This window comes from Notolepis coatsorum (assembly GCF_963971535.1).
Source record: "Notolepis coatsorum genome assembly, chromosome: 5".
Lineage (NCBI taxonomy): Eukaryota > Metazoa > Chordata > Actinopteri > Aulopiformes > Paralepididae > Notolepis > Notolepis coatsorum.
The window spans coordinates 113,683,161-113,709,758 of NC_140169.1; the positions used below are offsets into that span (position 1 = coordinate 113,683,161).

Here is a 26,598-nt window from a genome sequence, read left to right on the forward strand (position 1 = left end):
TGCTGTGAGCTGACAAATCCACAAGTTGAGCTCATCTCTGGTGAAGACAGATGAGGAAGAAGGAAAAAAAACACCCCTCTTCCCATCCTCCCTCCTCCCTCCTCCTCGGAACCGGGGCATAAGTTGCTGCTCCAACTTGAGACATGGATAATTTTTGTAATCCCCCTTTTCCGTCTCTGCCTCTTGGGATCTGTGCTTTATGACACGAGTCAAGCAGACGCCCCCTTTTCCACTTCGTGGGGTCATTGCCAAACCCTCAGTCAGCCCCCATCACCCCCCTCTCACCCTCCCTTCCGTCATGTGAAGTCCCGCAGCAGGAAAAGACACCCTCAGAGAGAGAGAGGGGGGGGGGGTAGTCTGTGTCCTTCTGTGCCCCCCCCCCTCCCAGGTGTGAGGGGCAGCTATAGGGTGCTTTTACGGGGACGTAGCGCCTGCCTACTGCAGGTTCTTGAGGACGCGTCCGAAGCGGAAGTCGTAGACGTGTCGGCAGAGGTACACCAGCTCGGGGTCGACGTCTGTGGGCACACAGCGGTGGGCGGGGGGGGCGAAGTCAGAGCGGCATGGCACCACACTGGCACTGCCAGCGGGAGCGCCTTCCACGCGCCGCTTCACCAAGGCACAAAATCTATCAGGTGAGAGAAAGAGATAATTTCAATGATTTAGTTTGAGTCCAGTCCACATGCACGCACGCACCCTGCCCCCCCCCCCTTTTTTTTATCCAATCACAACTGTTAGGCAAGCAAGTGTCGTGATCATAGGAATGAGGCCGCACAGACACACATGTACATGTACACAGACACACAGATACAAGACACGTATCAGGAATGATCAGACATGATACTGGTGATCTCTGCTTTCAGGTCTGTGGTGTTTTGTTTTTTAATCTTCTATCGATTGATTGATATTTAAAACAAGACACATAAAAAATAAGTATATAGTATAGTTAACAATAAGTATATAAAACTAAATATACATAACATAACAAGCTGTAAACAATGTACTTCAAAGAAACAAGATGAATTCATATACAATTATATAGGATATAATGTGTTTTGTCTCAAGTGCCATGCTTTATCCAAAAATCCTGCAAAACTGAAAATCTCCTCCACAAAAAATCACTCTCTTTTCACTTTGACCTACTGACTTTCTGATTACATAGTTAAAAGACGTCAGTCCCTAGATGCCACACAGTGAGGTTTGTGAGAGTCTAGGAGGACCAGTGGCGAAAAGTGATTTTTTTTTCTTCTTTTTTTTACTTTATTTTTTAGCGTTTATCGCTTTTCTGGTCAAGCATGACCGACAGATGTAGGGTGAAACGGGAGAGAGAGCAGGGGAAGACATTCGGCAAATGACGGCGAGTCCGGGAATCGAACTCGGAGTCAACCAGGTCCGTGACGCAGCACAGTATTCCGCGACGCAGCGCGGTACATGGTGTGCTACTGGAGCACCCGATTTTTTTTTTTTATCCACTTTTTCTCCTCGTTTTCTATTTTTCTACCAACCCAATTTCGTGTTTCCAATTCTTCCCTCCCCTGTCTTGAACGTTGCTAGACTATGCCTCCCACTGATCGGCTGTAGTGAGGATAGAAGCCTTGCATCACGTGTCCCCTCTGGTACATGAGGAGGCAGCCTGTCGCATCTTTTCACCGCAGCAGCTCGAACTCTCAGTGGCGAGGAGTAACGCTCACGCTGCCCCCGATACTTCCTGTTTCCGCCGCACCGGCGTCACCCAACCGACCTGTAGGAGTCGCTGTCCACAACGTCCAATCCCCACCCACCGGCTTTCCCACCCTCTAACACTGCCAATTGTGTTATTATGACGGCCGGCCAAGCTGGTAGCAACGCCGAGAGCTGGGCTCGATACCAGCATCTCCTGCGTTAGTGGCGAGCGCCTTGCCCACTGCGCCCGAAAAGTGATATTCAAAAACACTTAAATGGCAGACATGGGTGGTTCTGTTGGGAACATTGTAGACCAAGGATAGCTGTATAAACATAAACACCTGAATAAAGTCTTGTGTCAAACAGACTTGTGGTGTACAAGTTATGGCTTTTCAAAATGTGACTTTTGATTATCGCGCCACCATATGGCCGATTTGTGTGACATTTGTTGTGATGCAATGGCACACCAATACCTCTCACTGTGGCAGATTTCATGTCTCTATCATGTACTATGTCATGGCAAACCATTTTCTTTGGAACTGACCTGACTGCTTGATCGCACCGGACTCTTTTTTTTCCCCTTTTTTTACTACACTCTCATGGAGGCGTGTGTGCCGATGCTACCGCGTGCCCGCTGTCCTCAGCGACAGCTTTAGTGTCCTGCGACGTCATACCCCAACAAGACCCTAACCCTTCCACGCGCCTCCACGGGCTTCCGAGGTGCTAATTGAGAGTAAAGAGGATCGCCATTTCTCCCTCCACTGAAGTAGAGAGCAGCCGGCAGCCGATAAACGAGGTGTGTGAACTCACCTACAGTACTGTGCTAATGGGAGGACATAGCATCGGTCTTCTATGCAGGCCACACTGTTCTCGTCCTGGTGCCGCGAGGCGAAGATCTCGTTCTGAAAGGAATGGGAGGAGGGGGGGGTGGGGTGGACACAGAGTCAATACAGAGGAGCTCACGGTGATCAGCACCCCGGCCTGGTCCCTCCGCGTCTGCTTCCAGCTCTTAACCCTTTCATTACCACACTAGAGACTGGTGGTAGTGAAAGGGTTAACCTTCTGTAGTGTGGTTGTGAAAGGGTTAACCTTCTGTAGTGTGGTTGTGAAAGGGTTAACCTTCTGTAGAGTGGTAGTGAAAGGGTTAACAGAAAGCAACAGGAAATGACTCAGCGGCATGTTTCAAAGACTATTCTGGAGGGTAGACGAGAAGGTCCACACTCACAATTCATCTGGCACATCTGGGTATTTTCCCGCAGCCACACCTACTTTCGGGGGGAAAACACAAGACGCCGGTCCCATTGAACGCCATTGTATTTGGCCTGTATAAAAAGGCAGAGTGCTTACATTGTTTGAAAGGTTTGTTTTGTTAGTGCATCATGTTAAGTCAAGCAATTACTTTCCAACACTGGCCACCGTTGAGCGTTCACGCCCATTGTGAAAAGTTACCTTTGATCTGTTTTCAGGAAAGCTCCTTCAGTCTTCCCTACGGTATTTCCCCAATGTTCAGCTGCAGGAAATCTCCTCATTTCCCTGGTGACCTAAAACCTTGATAGTCTTCGGCGTGATTTATTCCCTGTGTTTTGTCCTAAAGTTGTAGTTTATGAACAAACGCCATCTGATACCTGTTTATTCCTCCGAGTTCTTTTCCCTCCAAAAGACGCGTGGCGTGACTAGAATTCAGCGCGGAAGACATATTGCCAGTCTGATGGATGATGTCCAAAGACTCTAGTGTCATGTTGTCATGTGTCACAAATTAAACTACCATTTTGACCAAGGACTTCCTCCGAAGCCTGCATATTGAAATGTATGTGAAATCTCTTCCAGTGTCTTGAATAGATAGATATGGACACTATTTAGCTTTGGACTTAATTGTGAATACGGACCTTTTTTCATCTATTCTCCAAGGTTATGGTTTGGTTCAATACACCACACAGTATTCACAGTCGGTTGAGCGTGATGCTATCCTAGAAGCTTACCAAAAAAACCCTGAGAGCAGCCACCACTGGAAGCACACATGACATTCTAGCATTCTATTGGGCTCACCTTCAAATGATCAAAACTGCATTATTCACATTACCGTGGGATTCATAGGCGGCAATTAAATAATCAGCTCTGCGAATGTGATAACATTGCAATGCTAAGCAAATGGTTTACTTCGTATACCCTTGAGGTCCCAAATGACACTGGGGAATTGAGATAATCTCCCGACAATGATGAATGTCGTCGCTGATGAGGGGTTGCACTCCATCAAAGTTACATGTTTTTTGGGGGCAGATTGCCTCACGTTGGCCTCACCTCACAGTGTGCACTGGGATCTCTTCCCCCCTGGGTGTGCTCTGGTCGGTAGTACCAGAAAAGACTCATCATCAGCTCTCCTAAGGTGACAGAAACACACACAGTCAACAATAGCAGCCACAAACCTGTAGTCGTAACATTTTGCCCTACGTCTGTCTATCCAACCTCAAACCCAACAATCTGTTCCTAAAATCCATCCACCCACTCATCCAACCATCCATCCATCCATCTATCCACTCATCCATCCATCCACCCATCCATCCACTCATCCATCTATCCACTCATCCATCCATCTATCCACTCACTCATCCATCCATCTATCCACTCATCCATCCATCTATCCACTCACTCATCCATCCATCTATCCACTCATCCATCCATCTATCCACTCACTCATCCATCCATCTATCCATCCATCCACTCATCCATCTACCTATCCATCCATCCATCCACTCATCCATCTACCCATCCCTCCCTCCCTCACCTGTTTTGGGGTCCTCCCAGAGAGCAGATATCTTAGCAACATAGGGTAGGGACTTCTTCCTGGGACCGGATCGCAGCAGCACAGTGTCTCTGACACGTATCACTTCACCGTCTCTCTCCACTCCTTCATAACACCGCCTCAGAGACGTCTCATCCTCTCCCTGAGACAGCAAGTCACACAAACACGGAGACAGAGAGACACACAAACACGGAGACAGAGAGAGACACACAAACACGGAGACAGAGAGAGACACACAAACACGGAGACAGAGAGACACACAAACACGGAGACAGAGAGACACACAAACACGGAGACAGAGAGACACACAAACATGGAGACAGAGAGACACACAAACACGGAGACAGAGAGACACACAAACACGGAGACAGAGAGACACACAAACACGGAGACAGAGAGACACACAAACATGGAGACAGAGAGACACACAAACACGGAGACAGAGAGACACACAAACATGGAGACAGAGAGACACACAAACACGGAGACAGAGAGACACACAAACACAAGAGGTGAGAGAGAATTCTCATTATGAGGACAGAATAAATTCCAAACAGAGACGTGAAGTGATAACACTCTTTTTCCCCAAGAACAGAGTAGTAGACCGTTTGTTTTTACTAAAGAAATGGAGCGTATGGTGAGAGGCAGCAGGGTATTATCAGGTGGCTATGGTAATGACTGAAACACAACAACCCGCAGAGCAGAGCGAGACACTGGAGAGAAGAGCTGTGTAAGGTCTGCCGTACCTGCATCTAGGGATGCACCGACACCTTTTTTTCATTGCCGATAACGATTCCGAGTCCTGGGCCCTCATTTATCAATAGTTCTTAGAAAGTCTTCTACTTTCATTCGTAAGCACAGAATTTAGAATGTGTGCACGCACAAAAAAAAAACTGGATTTATCACACGTGTGTACACAGGTTCTACGCACACCTGTCTTGATAAATAACACTTTGATCCTACGCTTGAGCTCGTGCATGGTTTTAAGTATTTGCATACCAGAACCGCCCCGATTAACCATATATGGTCATGAAACACCCCCATGGGATGTGAAATAATGGTCTAACCCGAGCGAACTCTGAGAGACTTCACTGAGAGCGAGATTGATCACCGAGGTGACGTCCAACCAACAAATTGAACGTATACAGCATTTCCCGTTGTGAACAATCTTATTTGGAAACATGACACACAGAATAATAGTATTTAGCGTTTTATTTTAAACAATATTTAATCGTATGATTATAGATATCTTTAGAGAATAAATAAATCCAATGAAGTTGCCAAGTTCACAGACAACTCCGCTGAGGAGGAGGGAGCGTGTAGAGCCAAGGATGTTGACTGACCCAGTCCTGCTACAGAACCAGCACATTGACAGAAATAAATGACAAGCTGACCCGACATTAAGCACTGTAATGACTGAAATTAAATCAATTTTTAGCAGGCCAACTCTGCGCTCTACAATGCCTATTATGTGCGCTCGTCATGAGCCAGTGGTTCTGGTCAGAGTCATTATGGCTTCAGTGGATAACCCTGATCTGCATTTAAGTGATGTTTTAGATACCACAGTAATAACATTACAATTGAATTAAATACAATTAGGCCTGAATGAGACTCCGGCCACCGGCACATTATCAGCCAAAATGCGCATCGCAGAGTGGAATCCCATTCACATTACTGGATTTGTTTATTGATGGAGCATTGAAAGCTATATGGGTACAGTCTATATATTGCTCCGATGATGTTGGGTAACCTGGCGTAAAATCCTCTCTTGGCCTCCTGTTATTGATATATGGATATTGTATATAGTTGGTGGGGTTGGGGAAATTAGACATCCAACACTGCGTTTTGCTCCACGCTCCAATGTGGGTCTCAAATTGCGGTACAAATCAAGGAGAATGTGTCTCGGGTAGCGAACTCTACTTAATATTATTATGTTCTCTCTCTCTGCAAATAGACATGCCCTATATCTCTGAAAACATCTGAGCGCACACCGGAGAAGTATTCCTATAATAACGCTATGAACCAGGCTGAATTCATTCGGAAATACCTATTCCACATGCTATTTAGGGTTCGACAATAATTACACTACTATCGCTATTTCACAATGAACTATAATGAATTACGGTTCATACAGAACACGCACCAGTGTCGGGAGTAATGCACGAAAGCTTATTTCCGCGTTGAAACTAATGCATGAACTGAGGAGCGCATATGCCGTCCGTCTGCAGTAACGATCTTCTACCACGGGGCGTCAGCTACGCATGCTCCGAGCTGTGCGTAAATATAAGCACAAAGTCAAGTTCACGTTCAAATTGATAAATCCCACACTTTGCTTAGAAATGGTCGTACGCACGGGTTAAGCACATATCTGTGCGTACGCAACGTTGATAAATGAGGGCCCTGGACTTTCAGTATCAGCCGATAACGAGTACCGTTATGATCCATCGGTATAGACTTAGACCATCATTTTGGGGTTGTTGGACAAACATTATTGAGATGTAATAAATGTTTCTCCATTAGAGAGATTTCATGTTTCTTGGTATCGGATTTTAGAATTGAGGATATTTTCAGATACCGATATTCCATTTTAACTTGGTATCGGACCAATATCCGATATCAGTATCGGCATAATAATAATAATAATAATAATAATAATAATAATAATAATAATAATAATAATAATAATAATAATAATAATAATAAATTGGATTCAGAGAGAGAAGCGCCTTTCTCAGACTCAAGGACACTTTACAAAGAGAAGCTATATAAAAAAAAGGGTAAAAATATGAATATGTATATAATATAGTAAAAAATAAATTAAAAAAATTAGATTTTTTTAAAGGAAGCAAGGTATCGGTCCGATATCAGATGACGGTATCGGTGCATTCCTACCGTCATCCCACACAAGCACATAACTTACAGCGATGAAGACCTCCTTCTCCGCGGGCACTCCGACAGGCCGCCAGCCGTTGGTGGCTCGTCTGCGGCTGACCCTTCTCTGCTTGGCGGCGCCGAGGCTCGGCGTGGGCGACAGCTGCTTCTGGGAGAGCCGGGTTCGGCCCATGGAGCCCAGAGAGCCGTTGGAAGGTTTGGTGCTCTGGGGGCACTCCCTGGCCAGCTTCAACCTGGGCTGCGGCTGGTCCCGCCCCGACAGGGGGGTGAGCAGCCGTGGTTTGGCCTGGGTGGAAGAGGGCGTGCTGGGCAGAGGGCAGCTGGAGATGGGCAGGGTGGGGGGAACCATGGGGGAGGGGCTGTGCTCACCCTGGGCGGAGGAGTAACTCTCTGAAAGACACGGTGAGCAGAAAGTATGGCATTAAAAATACTGCAGGAAAGCATCGCAGACGCAAGCTGCTGCCAAATCAGTGAAAGATGGATCATTTCTCCAAATGAGATAATTATTTCTATGAATAAGTAAATTACTTCTCTAAAGGAGTGAATTAAGCAATTCCCCTGCAAATCTAATTTCCTAGATTTATATGTATACATGCTCACACACAAAAGCTTTTGCCTTGTCTTCTGTTATACACCCAAACATTTTATAAAACGATTAGTGATAGTACACAGGTAAACCATAGCCTCTGTCCTACCGTCACCCACCCCTGTTCTGCACTCACCTGTCTTGATGCTGTGTGTGCAACCAGTGCATGCTGTACTGAAAGAGCACGTCCTGTTGGCAACAGGTGGCATAGCTCTGTAGGCGTAGCCACTGACCCTGCAGGCCTCTCCGAAGCAGGGCGAGCCCACCGACCCGCAGAAGGCCGGGTGGGCCAGTCCCGAGGCGTGGGACACCGGGGGCCCCAGCAGCTTGGAGCCAGACATCCGATTAGGGCACAACGTGGAGGGGGGAAAGTTCAAAGGTTGCGAGGCCAGAGTCGCCGACGGCGGTCCAGTGTGTGTCGGGTGGGCGATGTGGACGTAGTAGCTGGAGAAGCAGTGGTCAGCGGTGCACAGACAGGGGTGGGGGCTGAGGGTCAGTGCTGTGTGGGGGTGGGAGTGGGTCAGCGACGGCGAGGTCATCAGGCACTCGCGCTTCACGGGGGTCATGGTCGAGGCGAGAGACTTGTCGTCTGGGTTCCCGTAGGCCTGCTGCCCCAGGAAGAACGCCAGGCGGTGGCAGTACTCGACCGAGCCCTCTGGAGGACAACAATAATACGGGCTCAGCTCAGCCTCCACCTGCTCCTCCTTTACTGGCTTGAGTGGGTACGCTAGCATGCTGCGCGACTGGTAGCCCGGCTTGGTTAGACGGTGAGCACAGCTGCTCGTCTCCCACTCCACGCTGGGCTCGAAGTCGGCCTTCTTCTTGCACGTTGCACAGTCGCTGTGTTGGGAGGCCAACTTCTGCCCTTTCTGTTTGTGCGGACGGCCCTTTTGTTTGAGTTTGACTCTGGGCTGCTGCTTTGGAGGAGAGGGTGCGGCCGGAGCCTTGCAGTCAGGTGTGGTAGTTGCTGCCACTGTTGGCTTGACTCGCTGCTTGCTGCTAGCAGAGGAGCTGGTGAGCTTCAACAGGGCAGCGGCGTTGAGGCCGGCCAGTCGTCTTGGGGCAGGGGCATCCAGATTCTCCAGACTCATCCCCCCTCCCACGTCTCCTCTGGCAGCTTTGGCCTTCCTGACCTGCTTGGAGCTTTGGCACGGTTCAAGCTTGTGTGTAGCCGAGGCTTTACTGCCACTGCCCCGCGAAGCCTTCGGACCTCCAGGAAGCCCACAGATCCTGGCTGGATCTGTACCCGAGGAACTCTCGCCGCTAGCCGGCTCTTCTAGTTGCCTCCTGGCCCGTTTGGCTGCTGGCTGGGAGTCATGGCCTCTCTCAAGCAGTAGACTGTTCACCGCCTCAGCATTGAGAGAGGCCAGCCTGCGCTTGCGTGGTTCTGGGGCTTGAATGCATTCACTATGACTGGGGTTATTTGATTTTGATTTGGTTTTTGGTAGAATCTTTTTTAGTCGCTGTCCACTGTCTTTTAGTCGTTGTCCACTGCCTTTGCCTTTGCCCTTCCCTTTGTTGGATTTGGGTTTGAGCTTTCGTCGGCCATCTCTAGTTTCCCTGTCTCCAGTACCGTCCTGTTCATTGGTGTCCTCCTCCAATCGGGTGAGGATAACATGGCAGCTAAGCCCTTCCTCCTCTGAGCCCCCACCCCTTCCTCGCAGAGGGTATGACTTCCTGTCCCGTTTCCTGTCCCGCCTCCGGTCCAGCTTTCTGTTCTGGCCGGAAGTTCTCCGCCTCTTGCCAGTCATCTCCTTTGCCAAGCCTTTTCCTTGTTTAACGATCTCACTTCTCTTCCTGGTCCTGCCGAATCGCAGCGAGCGCTCAGGCCAGGCCCCTCCCATGGTCTCCCCATGTGGCCACTGAGGGCAGTTGCCCCGCCTCCCTGCACTGCGGGTCTGGCTGAGGGAACCCTTCTGCCTTGCGTGGGTCATCACATGCTTCCCCAAGGGACCTGGAGAGAGGAAGCAGTGATTAGTGACTGTAGTACATCTCGAAAAGGTTTTCCTACTTTCGCTATATTTCAAGTATATAAAAACCCTCAAATCTGGACCCACAAACATCTTTTATTGGCCTAGAATAGAATTGTGCCAGAACCCCTTCTCTTGTGTCTGCCTATTCAACACTCCATATGATAACAGGTTTCAACCAAGACAGCTGGGAAGGATTCTTGGAACCATATTGAACTAGCTAGCTTATAAGCTAAATACATAAATGGTCTAAAGTTAAAGTAGTGTAGTAGTGCATTGTTACAATACATTCTGCACTCAAATAAGAAGGTGAACTGAAATTCCCACCATGGTATCAAACCGGCCCACCAGAAACTGATACAATAACATATTAATAATGTCTCATCCTTTCCAACAACAACTGTGTATCATACTGCCTGTCCCAACCTGCCACCGCCACAAATAAATAACCTGAGAACAGGAAATAAGGAAATAACTGAAAAATACATAAATAAATGTCCCAAATGAGTGGTAGAGTGGTAGAATGGTAGAGTGGTAGAGGTGGGCACGTGGGTGGCGAGGCTCGAGAGACGACTCCTCTTCAATTAGGCTCTCTCCGAATATTATTTCTTTATCTAAAAACCGAACTATTCAGTCAGGTAGCGATTTATTATGAAAGTATACAGTGCAATTACAATTTCAATAACTAGTTTCCAGCACTTTATACACAATTGAAGCACTTTTCAAACCTTGAAAACACCACATTGAAATACAAGCATTTTCAAGGACTTCCAGCACCCGTACGAACCCTGTGTATTCCTGACTGATCAAATGCTCAGACATGTGATGATATTTAAACGGCAAGACAAGCCGCAGGTGAACCATCGTAAGCTGCACATGACCTTCTAAGCACGACTCACCAGATAAACTAAACAAATCCACACGGATCTCCCGCCTATCTTGCCTATAATCCTGCCAGTAGTAGACTACAAGTGCAACGATGACCGGCTGAAGTAGTAGACAAGGTGTGTCTCTAAGGCTGTAGCCAGTAATTCAAGTCCTCACTCATAACCTTGGTATTTGGAAATGTAATCCATTACTCGAATGTGGTGCACATGTTGCCGTTTTTATTATGCATGTGTGCAGAGTTCCTTCTGTGTCTTCTGTACAGCCGACAAAAGGATAGGTTAGGCTGCCCAAACATATACATTTCAACAACAAAAAAAACACGATTCAAGAATCAAGAAGAATCAAGAGGTTTATTTGTCACATACATACCAGGGCATACAGTGCAATGCGGGTGGTCTTGCCTGCATTGATTGTGCAAAATACAATAATAAAATAGGCATAGAAAAAGAAAAAAAATAGATAAGACATTTACATGGTAAAAAAAAAAAACATGCTAGGTTCCTGAGAAACTGGTTCTTATATACACTACTATGTATGCAATATACAATTTACAATGTTGACTCTTACTGTATCTAAACTATACAGTACCTCCTTCTTTTAAAGTGTTTCTAAAGATTAAATTTTTTAAAGTGACATTTTGTTTAACGTGATTTATTTTTCCATTCATATAAACAGAAGACAGTTCCTCATCAAGACCAGCAGCACCAGCAGATCAGCCTCTCGCTCCTCCGATGACAGAGGGGGGGGGCATAGGTCAAACCCGATGGATCCTCTGTCCGAAAGATCCCATTCAGCGGCATTTCAAGTGAAGTGACGACCACGAGGCCCAGGCAACGGCACGTTTTAAGTTCAACGGAGACTAAATATGGTGGTGACGTGATATAAAACACTGCAAATATTCAAAGGCTTGATTAAATGGTAAAAGGAGGACATTCTGCGCAGACACAACTCCTGCCTCTTTCCCTGGGATGCCGACACACACAGGTTATACAAGAATAATGAAGGCAGTCGTGAGCCGAGACAGGAGCTTATGTTACTTGCATTGGTTGTCAAACTAAAGCCCCAAAGAAGAGAGCGCTACGTAACGCAGGCTTCCAACAGATCAACAAAACAGAGATAATGACATTGTTGGCTGCCTATTAGCATGTTTGAGTGACTGACTCATGTTCATTTGGATTCCTACTCGGACTGTGTTATTATCCAATTGTGTCGGCTGCGTTTGTGTTCGCTGCCGTTTTGTAACTGACCTTGGAGCCAGCAGTTTGTTGTATCATTACAGTATGCAATTCTGCTAACTGGCAGTGACATAATCTATGCTGCGATTATTCGAAAAAATTTGAACATGAGTTCATGTCAGCGTTTTACTGGGAAGGTAGCCTTTTTAAGTTCTACATTGATCCGACAGCAGTGTCAAAATAATGGGACCTGAGTGATTCATTGTGTCACAAGTTAACACCCAATCATTACCCGTCCTGTTCCCGTGAGGATAAAAGGACTGCAATTTGACTCCTAATATCTGAGAACAAAAAGGCTAGTCCTACTGGGCTGTCTGTCTGTAATCAACTAGTCCTAGTGGGCTGTCTGTCTGTAATCAACTAGTCCTACTGGGCTGTCTGTCTGTAATCAACTAGTCCTACTGGGCTGTCTGTAATCAACTAGTCCCACTGGGCTGTCTGTAATCAACTAGTCCTACTGGGCTGTCTGTCTGTAATCAACTAGTCCTACTGGGCTGTCTGTCTGTAATCAACTAGTCCTACTGGGCTGTCTGTCTGTAATCAACTAGTCCTACTGGGCTGTCTGTCTGTAATCAACCAGTCCTACTGGGCTGTCTGTCTGTAATCAACTAGTCCCACTGGGCTGTCTGTCTGTAATCAACTAGTCCCACTGGGCTGTCTGTCTGTAATCAACTAGTCCTACTGGGCTGTCTGTCTGTAATCAACTAGTCCTACTGGGCTGTCTGTCTGTAATCAACTAGTCCCACTGGGCTGTCTGTCTGTAATCAACTAGTCCTACTGGGCTGTCTGTCTGTAATCAACTAGTCCTACTGGGCTGTCTGTCTGTAATCAACTAGTCCTACTGGGCTGTCTGTCTGTAATCAACTAGTCCCACTGGGCTGTCTGTCTGTAATCAACTAGTCCTACTGGGCTGTCTGTCTGTAATCAACTAGTCCTACTGGGCTGTCTGTCTGTAATCAACTAGTCCTACTGGGCTGTCTGTCTGTAATCAACTAGTCCTACTGGGCTGTCTGTCTGTAATCAACTAGTCCTACTGGGCTGTCTGTCTGTAATCAACTAGTCCTACTGGGCTGTCTGTCTGTAATCAACTAGTCCTACTGGGCTGTCTGTCTGTAATCAACTAGTCCTACTGGGCTGTCTGTCTGTAATCAACTAGTCCCACTGGGCTGTCTGTCTGTAATCAACTAGTCCTACTGGGCTGTCTGTCTGTAATCAACTAGTCCTACTGGGCTGTCTGTCTGTAATCAACTAGTCCTACTGGGCTGTCTGTCTGTACTCAACTAGTCCTACTGGGCTGTCTGTCTGTAATCAACTAGTCCCACTGGGCTGTCTGTCTGTAATCAACTAGTCCTACTGGGCTGTCTGTAATCAACTAGTCCTACTGGGCTGTCTGTCTGTAAACAACAGGTCATACTGGGCTGTCTGTCTGTAATCAACTAGTCCTACTGGGCTGTCTGTCTGTAATCAACAGGTCATACTGGGCTGTCTGTCTGTAATCAACTAGTCCTACTGGGCTGTCTGTCTGTAATCAACAGGTCATACTGGGCTGTCTGTCTGTAATCAACTAGTCCCACTGGGCTGTCTGTCTGTAATCAACTAGTCCTACTGGGCTGTCTGTCTGTACTCAACTAGTCCTACTGGGCTGTCTGTCTGTAATCAACTAGTCCTACTGGGCTGTCTGTCTGTAATCAACTAGTCCTACTGGGCTGTCTGTCTGTAATCAACTAGTCCTACTGGGCTGTCTGTCTGTAATCAACTAGTCCTACTGGGCTGTCTGTCTGTACTCAACTAGTCCTACTGGGCTGTCTGTCTGTAATCAACTAGTCCTACTGGGCTGTCTGTCTGTAATCAACTAGTCCCACTGGGCTGTCTGTCTGTAATCAACTAGTCCTACTGGGCTGTCTGTCTGTAATCAACTAGTCCTACTGGGCTGTCTGTCTGTAATCAACTAGTCCTACTGGGCTGTCTGTCTGTAATCAACTAGTCCTACTGGGCTGTCTGTCTGTAATCAACTAGTCCTACTGGGCTGTCTGTCTGTAATCAACCAGTCCCACTGGGCTGTCTGTAAACTACTGATTGCTACACTGCTGCCGTACTCTTGACAAAAGCTCTGTCAAGTGAAAAGGTCAGTAAGAAATCTCGGAAATTCGCATTGATCTTAGTTCTTAGATCATAGTCTGCTTTTTCTATAGCTTTCCAGCACTTTAAAAAAGGAGCTGTAAGTGGTATTTTATTGTTAAAATAAGTGGTCCGCAGTACATATTAAAATAATGGCTCTCCGTTCGGACAGCCATCACTGATATCGAGTGTTTGGTCAGTAACATGGGTCTCCCAGTCCCTCCGCTCTGCAGTAAACAGAAAATGCAGTGTGGTATCCCCTCACACCATCCAATCAGGTAAGAGAACTCCACACTGCAAAAAATGGTCTGACAAAACTAATAGATAAAACCTAGTGTATACTGTGATATGTGTGTGGGCGTGCGTGCATGTGTGTGTGTGTGTGTGTGTGTTACGGTCACCGGAAGTCCATTCATTTTCAATAGAGCAGAGTGAAACGCTACGACGGTCGACCGGTTTGACGCCCACTGCTGAACTCTGGCCGATCCACCATCAATGTGACAACAGTTACATAAATACACATCCCACCTGCCGTGACTAGAATGGCCAGAATGGTAGAGTGGTACAGTGGTAGAATGGTTGAATGGTAGAGTGGTAGAGTGGTAGAGTGGTAGTCAGGGCTCTACGCTAACCTTTTTCACTAGGGGCACAGGTGCTCCTAAATGAAAAAATTTAGGAGCACACAAAGAAATTTAGGAGCACCCAAAAATATTTAGGAGCACAGTGAAAATATTTCAAGTAACAGAGTTTATTTTTTTTTCAAAAATAAATGTATATTTGTACTGTGCGTGCATGTGTGTAAATTAGCTCTTGCTACAACCCTGCATGTTTACATTTTGTATTTTGTACTTGATGTTCATTAACATGTGCTGTCCCTATCAAATAAACTATCAAATCAAACTACTGCTACAAAAGGTTCAGTCACTTAACTTTAGCCCCTTTTATGCATACAATGCTTATGTTTTGGCTGTGTTGCTCTTCTAGAAAAATAATCCTTTCAGGGTTGCCTATTGAAATACTGTACACTTTCCTACTGTACACTTTCCTGATTAATTGAAAATGGGGGACCCTGATGTAAACAAGACGAAAGTCTTTCTCTGGTCTGCATCCCCTTAACAATTGTGTGTATTGAGCTGTACTGTATTGTACCCATTCTGCAATCTGTTAATAAAGTTTTCAATCAATCAATCAATCAATCAATCAATCAATCAATCAATCAATCACACCTCCAGTACAGAAACATTGTTTGAGTTTGCGTGTCAGGTAGACCATTGATTGACAGTCGAGTCTGCCAATTACATCACATCGCTTGCACTCCGGCGCTGCAGCTGGACCCATTGCCCACCTCTGCTGTTGATAACGCTAGCCAAGTTATTATACACACAGATACACAGTGGGCCAGTGACTTTGGTGTAGGGGTGTAACAATGCATCGATCCTAAGGGGGAAATTCAACTGCATCGATTTGAAAATGTTAGAATAGATTATCGCAATTTTAATGTGTACACGTTATAGGCTTGGGCGGTATAATTTTTTTCATACCGTCATACTCTGCTGACATAATACCCCGGTATACGGTATATGACGGTATGACTTTCATTTTCATCAGCGGGGGGGGTGGGGCGACGGAGCTAACAATATACTCGTTATCACCATACATAACGCTCGCTTATATTGAAACACGTTGAGATTAGGGCCGTTCTTTCAACCTGAAAGTGCACTTTCTTCAACCTCGAAGTAAACAAATCACAGAACGGTAGCCACTGCCGGCACCATCCAGGTATCAACGTGAGCTAACGGTAGCTAGTTAGCCGGCACCATCCAGGTATCAACGTGAGCTAACGGTAGCTAGTTACTAGGGGTGGACGGTATAAACGGTATACGGTATAAACGGTATGAATTTGCTCTACGGTATGGATTTTGACTATACCGTGTAACCGGTAGTGCAGCTCTAAAATAGCAATGACGTCATGTAACCACAGCGCGACTATTTCACTCGCATTTGCCCCTAAAAATAGATAGAATTAGTCATAGATAATAGATATGTGCGAACTGGAAAAAGTTATTTAGGAGGCTTCGCGCAGTGGGCGTGCCAGCCCCTACCGCACGCATGTAAACACGGGTCTAGTAGTCTAGTGGGACGGGACACGGGAGGACGGCGGCGCCTCCCTGAGCTAACGTTAGCTTAGCTACCGTTACAAAATGACCCAGTCAACTATTCACTTTTAGTTTAATACATGATGAGGCATTGTCTAACCGAACGGTATCTAGTCGGCCAGCTACCGATAGCTCCTGACATCAACAAACGCTCCACAAAGTCTAGTAGAGACGCGTGTGCTACCTGTTAGCTGTTAGCTCACGTTAACGCAAGTTAGTTCACCGTTCAAAACGAAATGTCTCATTGAACTAAATAATTCACTGAGGCATTGTATTAACGTTATATATCCGGCTAGCAGTAGCTACAGATAGCTCCTGATATCAATGTCTTATAACACTGATTCGATGCGTATTCGAGCTGAGGGCTTGCTGAGCACAGTTAAGTAACGTTATACCAATACAATAGGGTCCAGGTGCAGCGCCGGAGAATCCTGGCCGTAGCTCTGCTCGAGGCTACTCGAGTATAGGTCCAGGTGCAGCTCCGGAGAATCCTGGCCGTAGCTGGAGGCTACTAGAGTACACACAGACAGTGGAGCTTGTTGCGTGGTGGCGATGTCTCGCAGATAATACAAGTACAAGTCTAATTATATAATATATATATTTTATTATAAAAAAAAATTATATAAAATAATTTTTTTTTATCAAAAACGATGATACCGTGATATATACCGTTACCGTCTATGCTTCAAATTATACCGTGATATAAATTTTAGACCATACCGTCCACCCCTACTAGTTACTGTTAGCCGGCACCATCCAGGTATCAACGTGAGCTAACGGTAGCTAGTTAGCCGGCACCATCCAGGTATCAACGTGAGCTAACGGTAGCTAGTTAGCCGGCACCATCCAGGTATCAACGTGAGCCAGTTGCATTAGGATTAAAAAATGTCAACACTCACTCACCCCGTTTTATATTACATTCCCAAAGAAGTGCCTCTGTCTCTCGTTGTGCTGGATGAAGTCACTGGCGAGTCGACTCGTGGCGAGGGTTTTGCTTAAATCCAAACAGAGTTCTTTAATTGTCCAAATGCGACAGTGTGTGCAGAAAAGTTTAGCTCTTGTTTGACATGCTGCCGCCATCTTGCTCAGCTCAGCTCTGTGCGGGAAAGACGGACTGCCTCCCCTGCCCTCTGCTGGCGCGTGCCGTGTGTGTGCACTACAACCAATGCCGTCCCTGTCGAAACTCCGTTTCAGTGTAATAGAAACCGAAACCCAATGCCGTACCTGTCGAAACTCTGTTTCAGTGTAATAGAAACTGAAACCCAACTGTGATTTTGACGGTATTGATTTTCAATACCGTCGGTATTTCTAAATACCGTGGTATACCGTAATACCGTCATACCGCCCAAGCCTAACACGTTATGTTATTGTCATGTCCGTTACAGCCAACACACCGACATACGCTACTGCATCAACGTTATGATTAACAAAGCAAGGCATTCGTTTTGTTGCATTAACGTTATATTACTATTGCTATCGATAAATCTAGGTGTTCTAAAATCTATTGCTATTGGTAAGAGAGAGACTATAATAAGTTGGTGTCTCGGAAAACGAGAGCCCTGATCACGGAGTTTCAGGAAGTAAACAAGCAAAATGAGAGCTTCCGATTGGTCATTTGCTTTATTTCCCATGAAACCAGTCACTTCACTCTACTGTGATTGGACCGTTGGCTTGAGTGCAATGTGGGACTTGTAGTTTTTTAACGATCTCGCAGCGGAGGAAAAAAAAGACGAGAGAGGCTATAATCTGTATTCGCACAGCGTGCGCGTAATTGATTTTTACGGTTCGCATACAAATATTTTTAGGGGCATATGTGAGCAATTTGGTCGCACTGTAGAGCCCTGAGAGTGGTAGAATGGTAGAGTGGTAGAATGGTAGAATGGTAGAGTGGTAGAATGGTAGAGTGGTAGAATGGTAGAGTGGTAGAGTGGTAGAGTGGTAGAATGGTAGAGTGGTAGAATGGTAGAGTGGTAGAATGGTTGAATGGTAGAGTGGTAGAGTGGTAGAATGGTAGAATGGTAGAGTGGTAGAGTGGTAGAATGGTAGAATGGTAGAGTGGTAGAATGGTAGAGTGGTAGAATGGTAGAATGGTAGAGTGGTAGAGTGGTAGAGTGGTAGAATGGTAGAGTGGTAGAATGTAGAGCCATATGAAATCCGCGTTCACGGAATGTCGGACGGAATCGCGGAATTAACCAATAAAAATGGAATCAACTGCAAAACGTGGAATATTGCAGAATTTGGCCTAATCTGGACTGAAATTCAGTTTTTGGGTGGAACGCTTGGTGCACACGCGACTGGGGAGGCGGACGCTAGAGCGGGTTACACACAACACAGCAGTCTCCGAGCGTCTCGCTGCTTCGGTGTTAACATCGTCAAGAAGCTAAAAAATTCCCCAATAAGCCCTCAATTCAGAGCAGAGCAGTATCCTAATGACTTTTATGCCTCCGGCGATAAGGTGTTTTGCAAATTCTGTCAACGTTCCGTGGACTGGAGCCACAAAAACACTTGCGACACTATTGTGATTAAATAGCTATAACGTTAGGACATGATAGCTTCTTGCTAAATCTAGTGCACCCATCCATTTGTTTAATGCAAACGATTGTCATTATACACTGCCCTTTATAATCTAAATAAACTTAAATAGCTATGAAACGTTACAGTACATAGGACTATAGCTGGAAATGATAGCTTCTTGCTAAATCTGGTGCACTCATCCATTTGTTTAATGCAAACGATTGTCATTATACACTGCCCTTTATAATCTAAATAAACTTAAATAGCTATGAAACGTTACAGTACATAGGACTATAGATGGAAATGATAGCTTCTTGCTAAATCTGGTGCACTCATCCATTTGTTTAATGCAAACGATTGTCATTATACACTGTCCTTTATAAACGAAATAAACTAAACTAAAGGTGCCTAATTATGCATTACTATATTTCATCACAATATAATAGATATAGCTAGGCTACTGACATTGTCATTGTGATAATGTCAGTAGTAGCTAGCTGTATCTATTGTTTACACTTGAAATGTGTATTTTTATTTTGTCACAATATTATTTGAAAAGTATTGTGTAAAATGTAACTGTATTTCTGAGTTGTAGCACTTAAAAACATTAAATGGACTGTTATATCATATTCAATTGTGGACATTTATTCATTCCCACTTATTAGACACTATTTCTGATGGTAAAATGAGCATAAAAAGCTAAATACAGAATTCTGAAATATTAAAACGGAATTTGGGAAAAAATAAAATGGAATTTGGAAAATAATAAAACGGATTTCATATGGCTCTAGTAGAATGGTAGAGTGGTAGATTGGTAGAGTGGTAGAGTGGTAGAGTGGTAGAATGGTAAGGCATGGCTCATCATTCTCATCTAAACGGAAGATAAGTTGATGACTACTCAAAGTTACCCGGTGCTCCAAGACCTTTGTTTGAAAGACAACAGAAATAAACTTCCTCTGTCCAAACTGTGTAGCTCCATGACACCAGTCTCCGCCCACAACAACATATCAGAATAGAGCAACCAATCAATCAAAGCGCTCACTGTGTGTTGGCTAGGGCTGACCTTTGAATTTTTTTTTGGCAATCGACGCTTCGGGGCCGAGCTTCGGTTTTAATTCGAAGCTTCGAATTAAAAAAAATTTAATTCATTTATTTTCTTTTTATAATTTTTTTTCTTTTTTTTATCTTATGTTGTGGGACTTGTACAGCACTTTAGTAAACTTTGTTGTTTTTAAATGTGCTCTATAAATAAAGTGGATTGGATTAATGAATTAAGTAGCCCCTTTCGTGACTGTGACGCAGCCAACACGGCTGTGTGATTTAATTCAAGGTGGATCGCTGTTGTCATTTGAACAACTTCAGATTTCATGGGAACTACCAATCCCCCAAATCAAGAATGTTTAAGATGAATGAAGTAAGATTTTGATTATTTGAAATATGGCCTGTGTAGACTAAACTACTATGCACAGAATTATGTCAGTCTACAAGGTCCGGATTCTACATGGTCCGGCAATGTAGACCTTGTAGACTCCACTACAGACCAATTATCAGTGAATGTTCATGCATTTTGAAGAAGGGCTACTTCCACAAAAAAACAAAGAACTCACCAAAACATCTCAGTAGCACCTTATCTAAATGTTCTATTTCATATATGGAGATTCATATTTATTTATGTATTGCATGCATTTCTACATTTTATTTCCTATTTTGTTTATTCATCCCAGTATCTTTCTTTCTTATGTGTGGAATTCTACAAGGCATTTACATTCACATTTACATTTAGTCATTTAGCTGACGCTTTTATCCAAAGCGACTTACAAGTTCTGTACAACAGGTCATCAGGAAGGATACAACTCTATCAGCTGAGTAACAATATTCATCAAAGTGTTGCGTGTTACAGTGTAGGTTAGTTTATTAGGACAAGTGCATGACAGTAAGGTTAGTTAGGGTTAGATTTTTATTTATTTTTTAATTTAATTTTATTTCAGATAATGGTTGAAGAAGTGCGTCTTTAGTCGACGGCGAAAGATTGGACGGGATTCGGCTGTCCTAACTGGGGTGGGTGGGTGGGTGGGTGGGTGGGTGGGTGGGTGGGTGGGTGGGTGGGTTAGTGGGTGGGTGGGTGGGTGAGTGGGTGGGTGGGTGGGTGGGTGGGTGGGTGGGTGGGTGGGTGGGTGAGTGAGTGGGTGAGTGAGTGAGTGAGTGAGTGAGTGAGTGAGTGAGTGAGTGAGTGAGTGAGTGAGTGAGTGAGTGAGTGAGTGAGTGAGTGAGTGAGTGAGTGAGTGAGTGAGTGAGTGAGTGAGTGAGTGAGTGAGTGAGTGAGTGAGTGAGTGAGTGAGTGAGTGAGTGAGTGAGTGAGTGAGTGAGTGAGTGAGTGAGTGAGTGAGTGAGTGTGTGTGTGTGTGTGTGTGTGTGTGTGTGTGTGTGTGTGTGTGTGTGTGGAGAGTATTGGTCCGATACCAGGCTAAAATAGAATATTGGTATCAGAGAATTTCCATGATACTAAAATCCGATACCATGTAACATGTCTAACATGCCAGTTTAACAAAGCTTAGCGACTTGATTTATATACACAACAACTTTCAGCAATACTGCTGCTTTTTATATACACACAACTTTCAGCAATGCTGCTGCTTTGTATATACACACAGAACAAAAATGTCCTCGCCATTTAGATTAGGTTCAAATGTATTGTCATTACAGTACAGTACAAAGAAATTAAGTTTTGCATCCAACCAGAGTGCAAATGTAACAGTAAAGTGCAATAGCAATATACAATGTACAGGTGATTAAACTGGAGTATATAAACGTTCATTCAGAACGCAGCGGCCCGCCTGATCTCAAACCTACCGAAGTCGTCCCATGTCACCCCACTTCTTAGGGACCTGCACTGGCTCCCCATTGCTGCACGAATCAGCTTCAAGGCCCTCGACCTGGCATACCGTGCGGCAAAGGGAACCGCTCCCGCCTACCTCCGGTCAATGGTCTCTAACTACACACCCGCAAGACCCCTACGCTCTGCATCTTCTGGCCGCCTCAGACCTACTCCTATCCAAGCTCCGGGAGGGTCATCAAAGAGAAGTTGCCTATTCTCAGTCCTTGCCCCACAATGGTGGAATGAACTACCCACCCCAGTTAGGACAGCCGAAACCCATCCAATCTTTCGCCGTCGACTAAAGACGCACTTCTTCAACCATTATCTGAATTTAAAAAAAAACTTAAAAAAATCTAACCCTAACTAACTTTACTGTCATGCACTTGTCCTAATAAACTAACCTACACTGTAGCACTCAACACTTTATGAACATTGTTACTCAGCTGATAGAGTTGTGCCCTTCCTGATGACTTGTCGTACAGAACTTGTAAGTCGCTTTGGATAAAAGCGTCAGCTAAATGACTAAATGTAAATGTAAATGTAATAATGCTAATCAGATGTACAGTGTTCGGTCTAAGTAGTAAGAGTAGGTAAGGAATATGTACAGATATAGTATCTACAGTAGTAGTGAGTGACCAACCTACTACTACTAGTAGTGGTTACCTATACTCTATCAATATCACACATGTTACTTTAAACATGAATTGTGCAGTTTTGAATTTAACCAAATCTTAAAATTTCAGAGTTTGACTTTTAACAAATAAACAATTGGTATGATCTCTATAACCAGCATGATGTGCAATCCGTATAGCAATTTTTTGCAGTGTGCATATCTTTTGTAGGTTGGTTTTATATGTATTTCCCCAAACGTCAACACAATAAGACAGGTAGGGTACAATGAGTGTGCAATACAGAGTGTACAGTGATTTCTGATTTAAGATGTATTTAGTTTTACCCAGGACACTCCAGCCAGTAGCTGTGAACTCTCCCCTTTAACCTCAAAACTAGAGACACCAAACTCTAAGTCGCAGTGACACACTTCAGAGATGTCCAGTAAAAAGGTTAAGAAACTTGGGGTAGGCTATTTGATTGAATGGGAATTGTATATTGTAGAGCAAAGTAGGCTTGGGCGGTATCATTTTTTTCACACCGTCATACCGTGATGACATAATACCCCGGTATACGGTATATGACGGTATGACTTTCATTTTCATCAGCGGGGGGGGGGGGGGAGCAACCTGTGTTACCAAGTAAACAAATCATTGTTAGCTCTCAGAATGGTAGTCAGAAGCCCGCGCCGTTAGCGTTAGCATGTAGCCTAGCCATGGCAGACTATTTGATTCCTTAAGGGCTCGAAATTGCCTGGGTTTTGGTCATATGCTCCCGAAATGCTCCCGCTGTTTGGCTACTTCTATGTGCAGTGAAAACTACTCGAATGCTTTATAACCTAGTCATTGATTTAGTTCAGGGTAATCTAAGATTAGCCGCAGAGCTAACGCTAGTTAACGTGAGCTAACGCTAGTTAATTAAGCTCACAGAGAGAGATAAACAGCTGACAGCGGATAGTACAGGACGGTACAAATACAATAAAAAAGCGGGTGGGGGCTGTTGTGTAAACCTTGTACTCTTTAGTTCACATATAATAAGAGACAGATTATTTGCTTGCTCCACCAGTGCACCACAACAACACACACCAACTCTCGTCACAACGCTTTACGGTATTTTCACAGCACTGTCGCAACATTACTAGGGATGGGAATTGATAGGATTTTATCGATATGATTCCATTATCGATTCTGCTTATCGATTCGATTCTTTATCGATACCCTTATCGATACCTGATCAATTTATAATTTACATAAATAAATTGGAAATGCAACAGAACTACATTTACATTTACATTTAGTCATTTAGCTGACGCTTTTATCCAAAGCGACTTACAAGTTCTGTACGACAAGCCATCAGGAAGGGCACAACTCTATCAGCTGAGCAACAATGTTCATCAAAGTGTTGAGTGCTACAGTGTAGGTTAGTTTATTAGGACAAGTGCATGACAGTACGGTTAGTTAGGGTTAGATTTTTTTTTTTATTATTCAGATAATGGTTGAAGAAGTGCGTCTTTAGTCGACGGCGAAAGATTGGACGTGATTCGGCTGTCCTAACTGGGGTGGGTAGTTCATTCCACCATTGTGGGGCAAGGACTGAGAATAGGCGACTTCTCTTTGATGACCCTCCCGGAGCTTGGATAGGAGTAGGTCTGAGGCGGCCAGAAGATGCAGAGCGTAGGGGTCTAAGCTGGTTAGAATAACAACATGCAACTTGACATTTCTGATTGTCATTTATTGTTGAGCCCCCATGTCAGAAAAATACAAAAAATGTAAAAAATAAAACATTAACTATAGCCTACACTTAAATAAAATAATGTATTTGAGATTCTCTTAAAATGTATTTATTTTTTTATTCTTAAACTAATTTAATCTATTGAATAACAGGTCGTTATTCCTCTGACTTCTGTCTCACACACACACACACACACACACACACACACACACACACACAGAGCTCCCTCCCCGGGCCCCTGTCCTATAAGGTATTGGCTTGTGTTGCTACACGGACACATTTGTATGTTGCACCACCTCGGTACTTCCTGGCTTACAGTGTACAGACTTGTAAACAAACACTCCGCCTCTTATTATATGTGAACTAAAGAGTACAAGGTTTACACAACAGCCCCCACCTGCTGTTTTATTGTATTTGTACCTGTACTATCCGCTGTCAGCTGTTTATCTCTCTTTGTGAGCTTGATTAAATAGCGTTAGCTCACGTTACCTAGCGTTAGCTCCGCGGCTAATTTGAGCTCACCCTGAACTAAATCAATGACTAGGTTCTAAAGCATTCAAGTAGTTTTCACTGCACATAGAAGTAGCCAAACAGCGGGAGCATTTCGGGAGCATATTATCAAAACCCAGGCAATTTCGAGCCCTTAAGGAATCAAATAGAGTCTGCCATGGCTACATGCTAACGTTATTGCGCAACTGTAGGAAAAACCTGGCAGCGATAAGGGAATTGAAAGTCACGGGAGCCACACGGTTCCAGGCATCGGCCAATTAGGAACCGGAACCGGTTTTCGATTCCCATCCCTAAACATTACCGTAAAACGTGAACACCGTTGTGACTAGGGCTGGGCGATATGGCCTAAATATGATATCACGATATTTTCTGACCTTTTGGCGATACACGATACGCATCACGATGTTTTTCTTTTTTTCCCCAAACAATTCATTATGAGGCTTACCAAGACAGTATTTGAGTTTGCAAGCTAACATTAAAGACAAAATAAAATACCCATGCATTTAGCATTTTTATATTATATATTAGATTTAGATTATTGGATTATTAGATTATATATTGCATATATTTAGCAATGAGATATTATATGATTTAGATATGAAATATTATGAATTGAAAATGGGGGACCCTGATGTAAACAAGACGAAAGTCTTTCTCTGGTCTGCATCCTCCAGTCCACTGTTGACTGTTGTTGTATTGAGCTGTACTGTATTGTACCCATGCTGCAATCTGTTAATAACGTTTTCATTCATTCAGACGGCAAACAGAATAATTTTGATTGACAGTCGCGTCTGCCAATTACGTCACATCGCTTGCACCCGCCCTGCTGTTCTTAGCACCAATCGGCAAGCGCATATTCATTTTTTACTTCCGCCATTGGAGAGCTCAATGACAACAACAATGGCAGCGGTAGCTCGCCGTGGCCGACGTTTAGCTTTTAGCTCCGCAGAATGACTAAACGACTGGAGGCATAATGATTTTACTGCAACGGATGTTATAATAAAAGCCTTTCCATACATCTGTCTGATTGAAAACGTTATTAACAGACCGCAGAATGGGCACAACGGAGTCAGCACGGGCTGAGATATGAACGGCTAATGCTTGCTATATCTAGGTCGACCTCGGTCGTTGCTATGTAAATACGCTGATGTTATTGAAAGTGTAACTATATAACGTTAATGCCACAAAACGAATGCCTTTGTTATCATAAGTAGTAACTTTTGATGCAGTAGTGTGTGTGTGGGGCGGCGCTGTTCAAAAGTGTCAACGTGTGGACCAGATTGACGCGACACAAGCCTCTTGGGCAAAACATCACGATATCCACGATACGTTTAAAAAGTGTATCGTTAATGAACTGTACCCGATATTTATATAATATCGTCATATCGCCCAGCCCTAGTTGTGACCCACTCGCTCCACTAGTGAGCACTGGTCTCGCCCTCTGCTGGCGCGTGTGTGCACTACACTCAAAACTCTGTTTCACTATAATAGAAACTGAAGCGCATCTGTGATTTTGACGGTTTTGACGGTATTGATTTTCAATACCGTCGGGATTTCTAAATACCCTGGTATACCGTAATACCGTCATACCGCCCAAGCCTAGAGCAAAGATTATATTGTAATAGTGTTCCATCCTTTCTAGTGATGCACGATATATCAGCCGAGTGGAAATAAAATGTCTTCTCAAATCAAAATCAAAACAATAAGAGTCCCTCCCTTCTTCTTCTCGTTGGTTCCTCTCGTCGGTTCCTCTCCTTCACGTTCTATGGCCGTTTTTTTTTTTACACATCGGTATCGGTCCGATATCAAGATAGGGCCGATATGGACAGCTATTTAAAAAAAAAATGTATTGTAAGGCGGCATGCGTTAGGCGGCCGCCAACTCTGAGGACGCCTTGGTCATCCAGGAATGGACCTAACCGGTGCAGCTTAGTGGCTCTGCCCTTGGCTGGTGTCTCCTGGTGACTCTGGAGTACCTGTATGTCTTGTGAAAAGGTGGCTTCTTGCACCATCTTGATTATGGTTAGCTCCGCTTCTCTCCTTTCCTCTAGACTGG

The 26,598-nt window shown here is 44.5% G+C and overlaps 1 protein-coding gene across 2 annotated transcripts in view; it reads right to left on the bottom strand.

Annotated features, from left to right (window-relative positions):
- Nucleotides 1–403: 403 nt before the first annotated feature.
- Nucleotides 404–26,598, bottom strand: part of LOC311228541 (bromo adjacent homology domain-containing 1 protein) — a 76,074-nt gene continuing 49,879 nt past the window's right edge. For both annotated transcript variants that reach the window (XM_084314439.1, XM_084314438.1), the window contains exons 2-7: nt 8,074–9,891; nt 7,380–7,741; nt 4,442–4,601; nt 3,958–4,037; nt 2,470–2,561; nt 404–625 (exon numbers count right to left, since the gene is read on the bottom strand). In XM_084314439.1, coding sequence (XP_084170565.1) covers nt 436–625; nt 2,470–2,561; nt 3,958–4,037; nt 4,442–4,601; nt 7,380–7,741; nt 8,074–9,871 — 2,682 coding nt within the window. In that variant the 5' untranslated portion in view covers nt 9,872–9,891 and the 3' untranslated portion in view covers nt 404–435. The remainder of the gene's footprint in view (nt 626–2,469; nt 2,562–3,957; nt 4,038–4,441; nt 4,602–7,379; nt 7,742–8,073; nt 9,892–26,598) is intronic.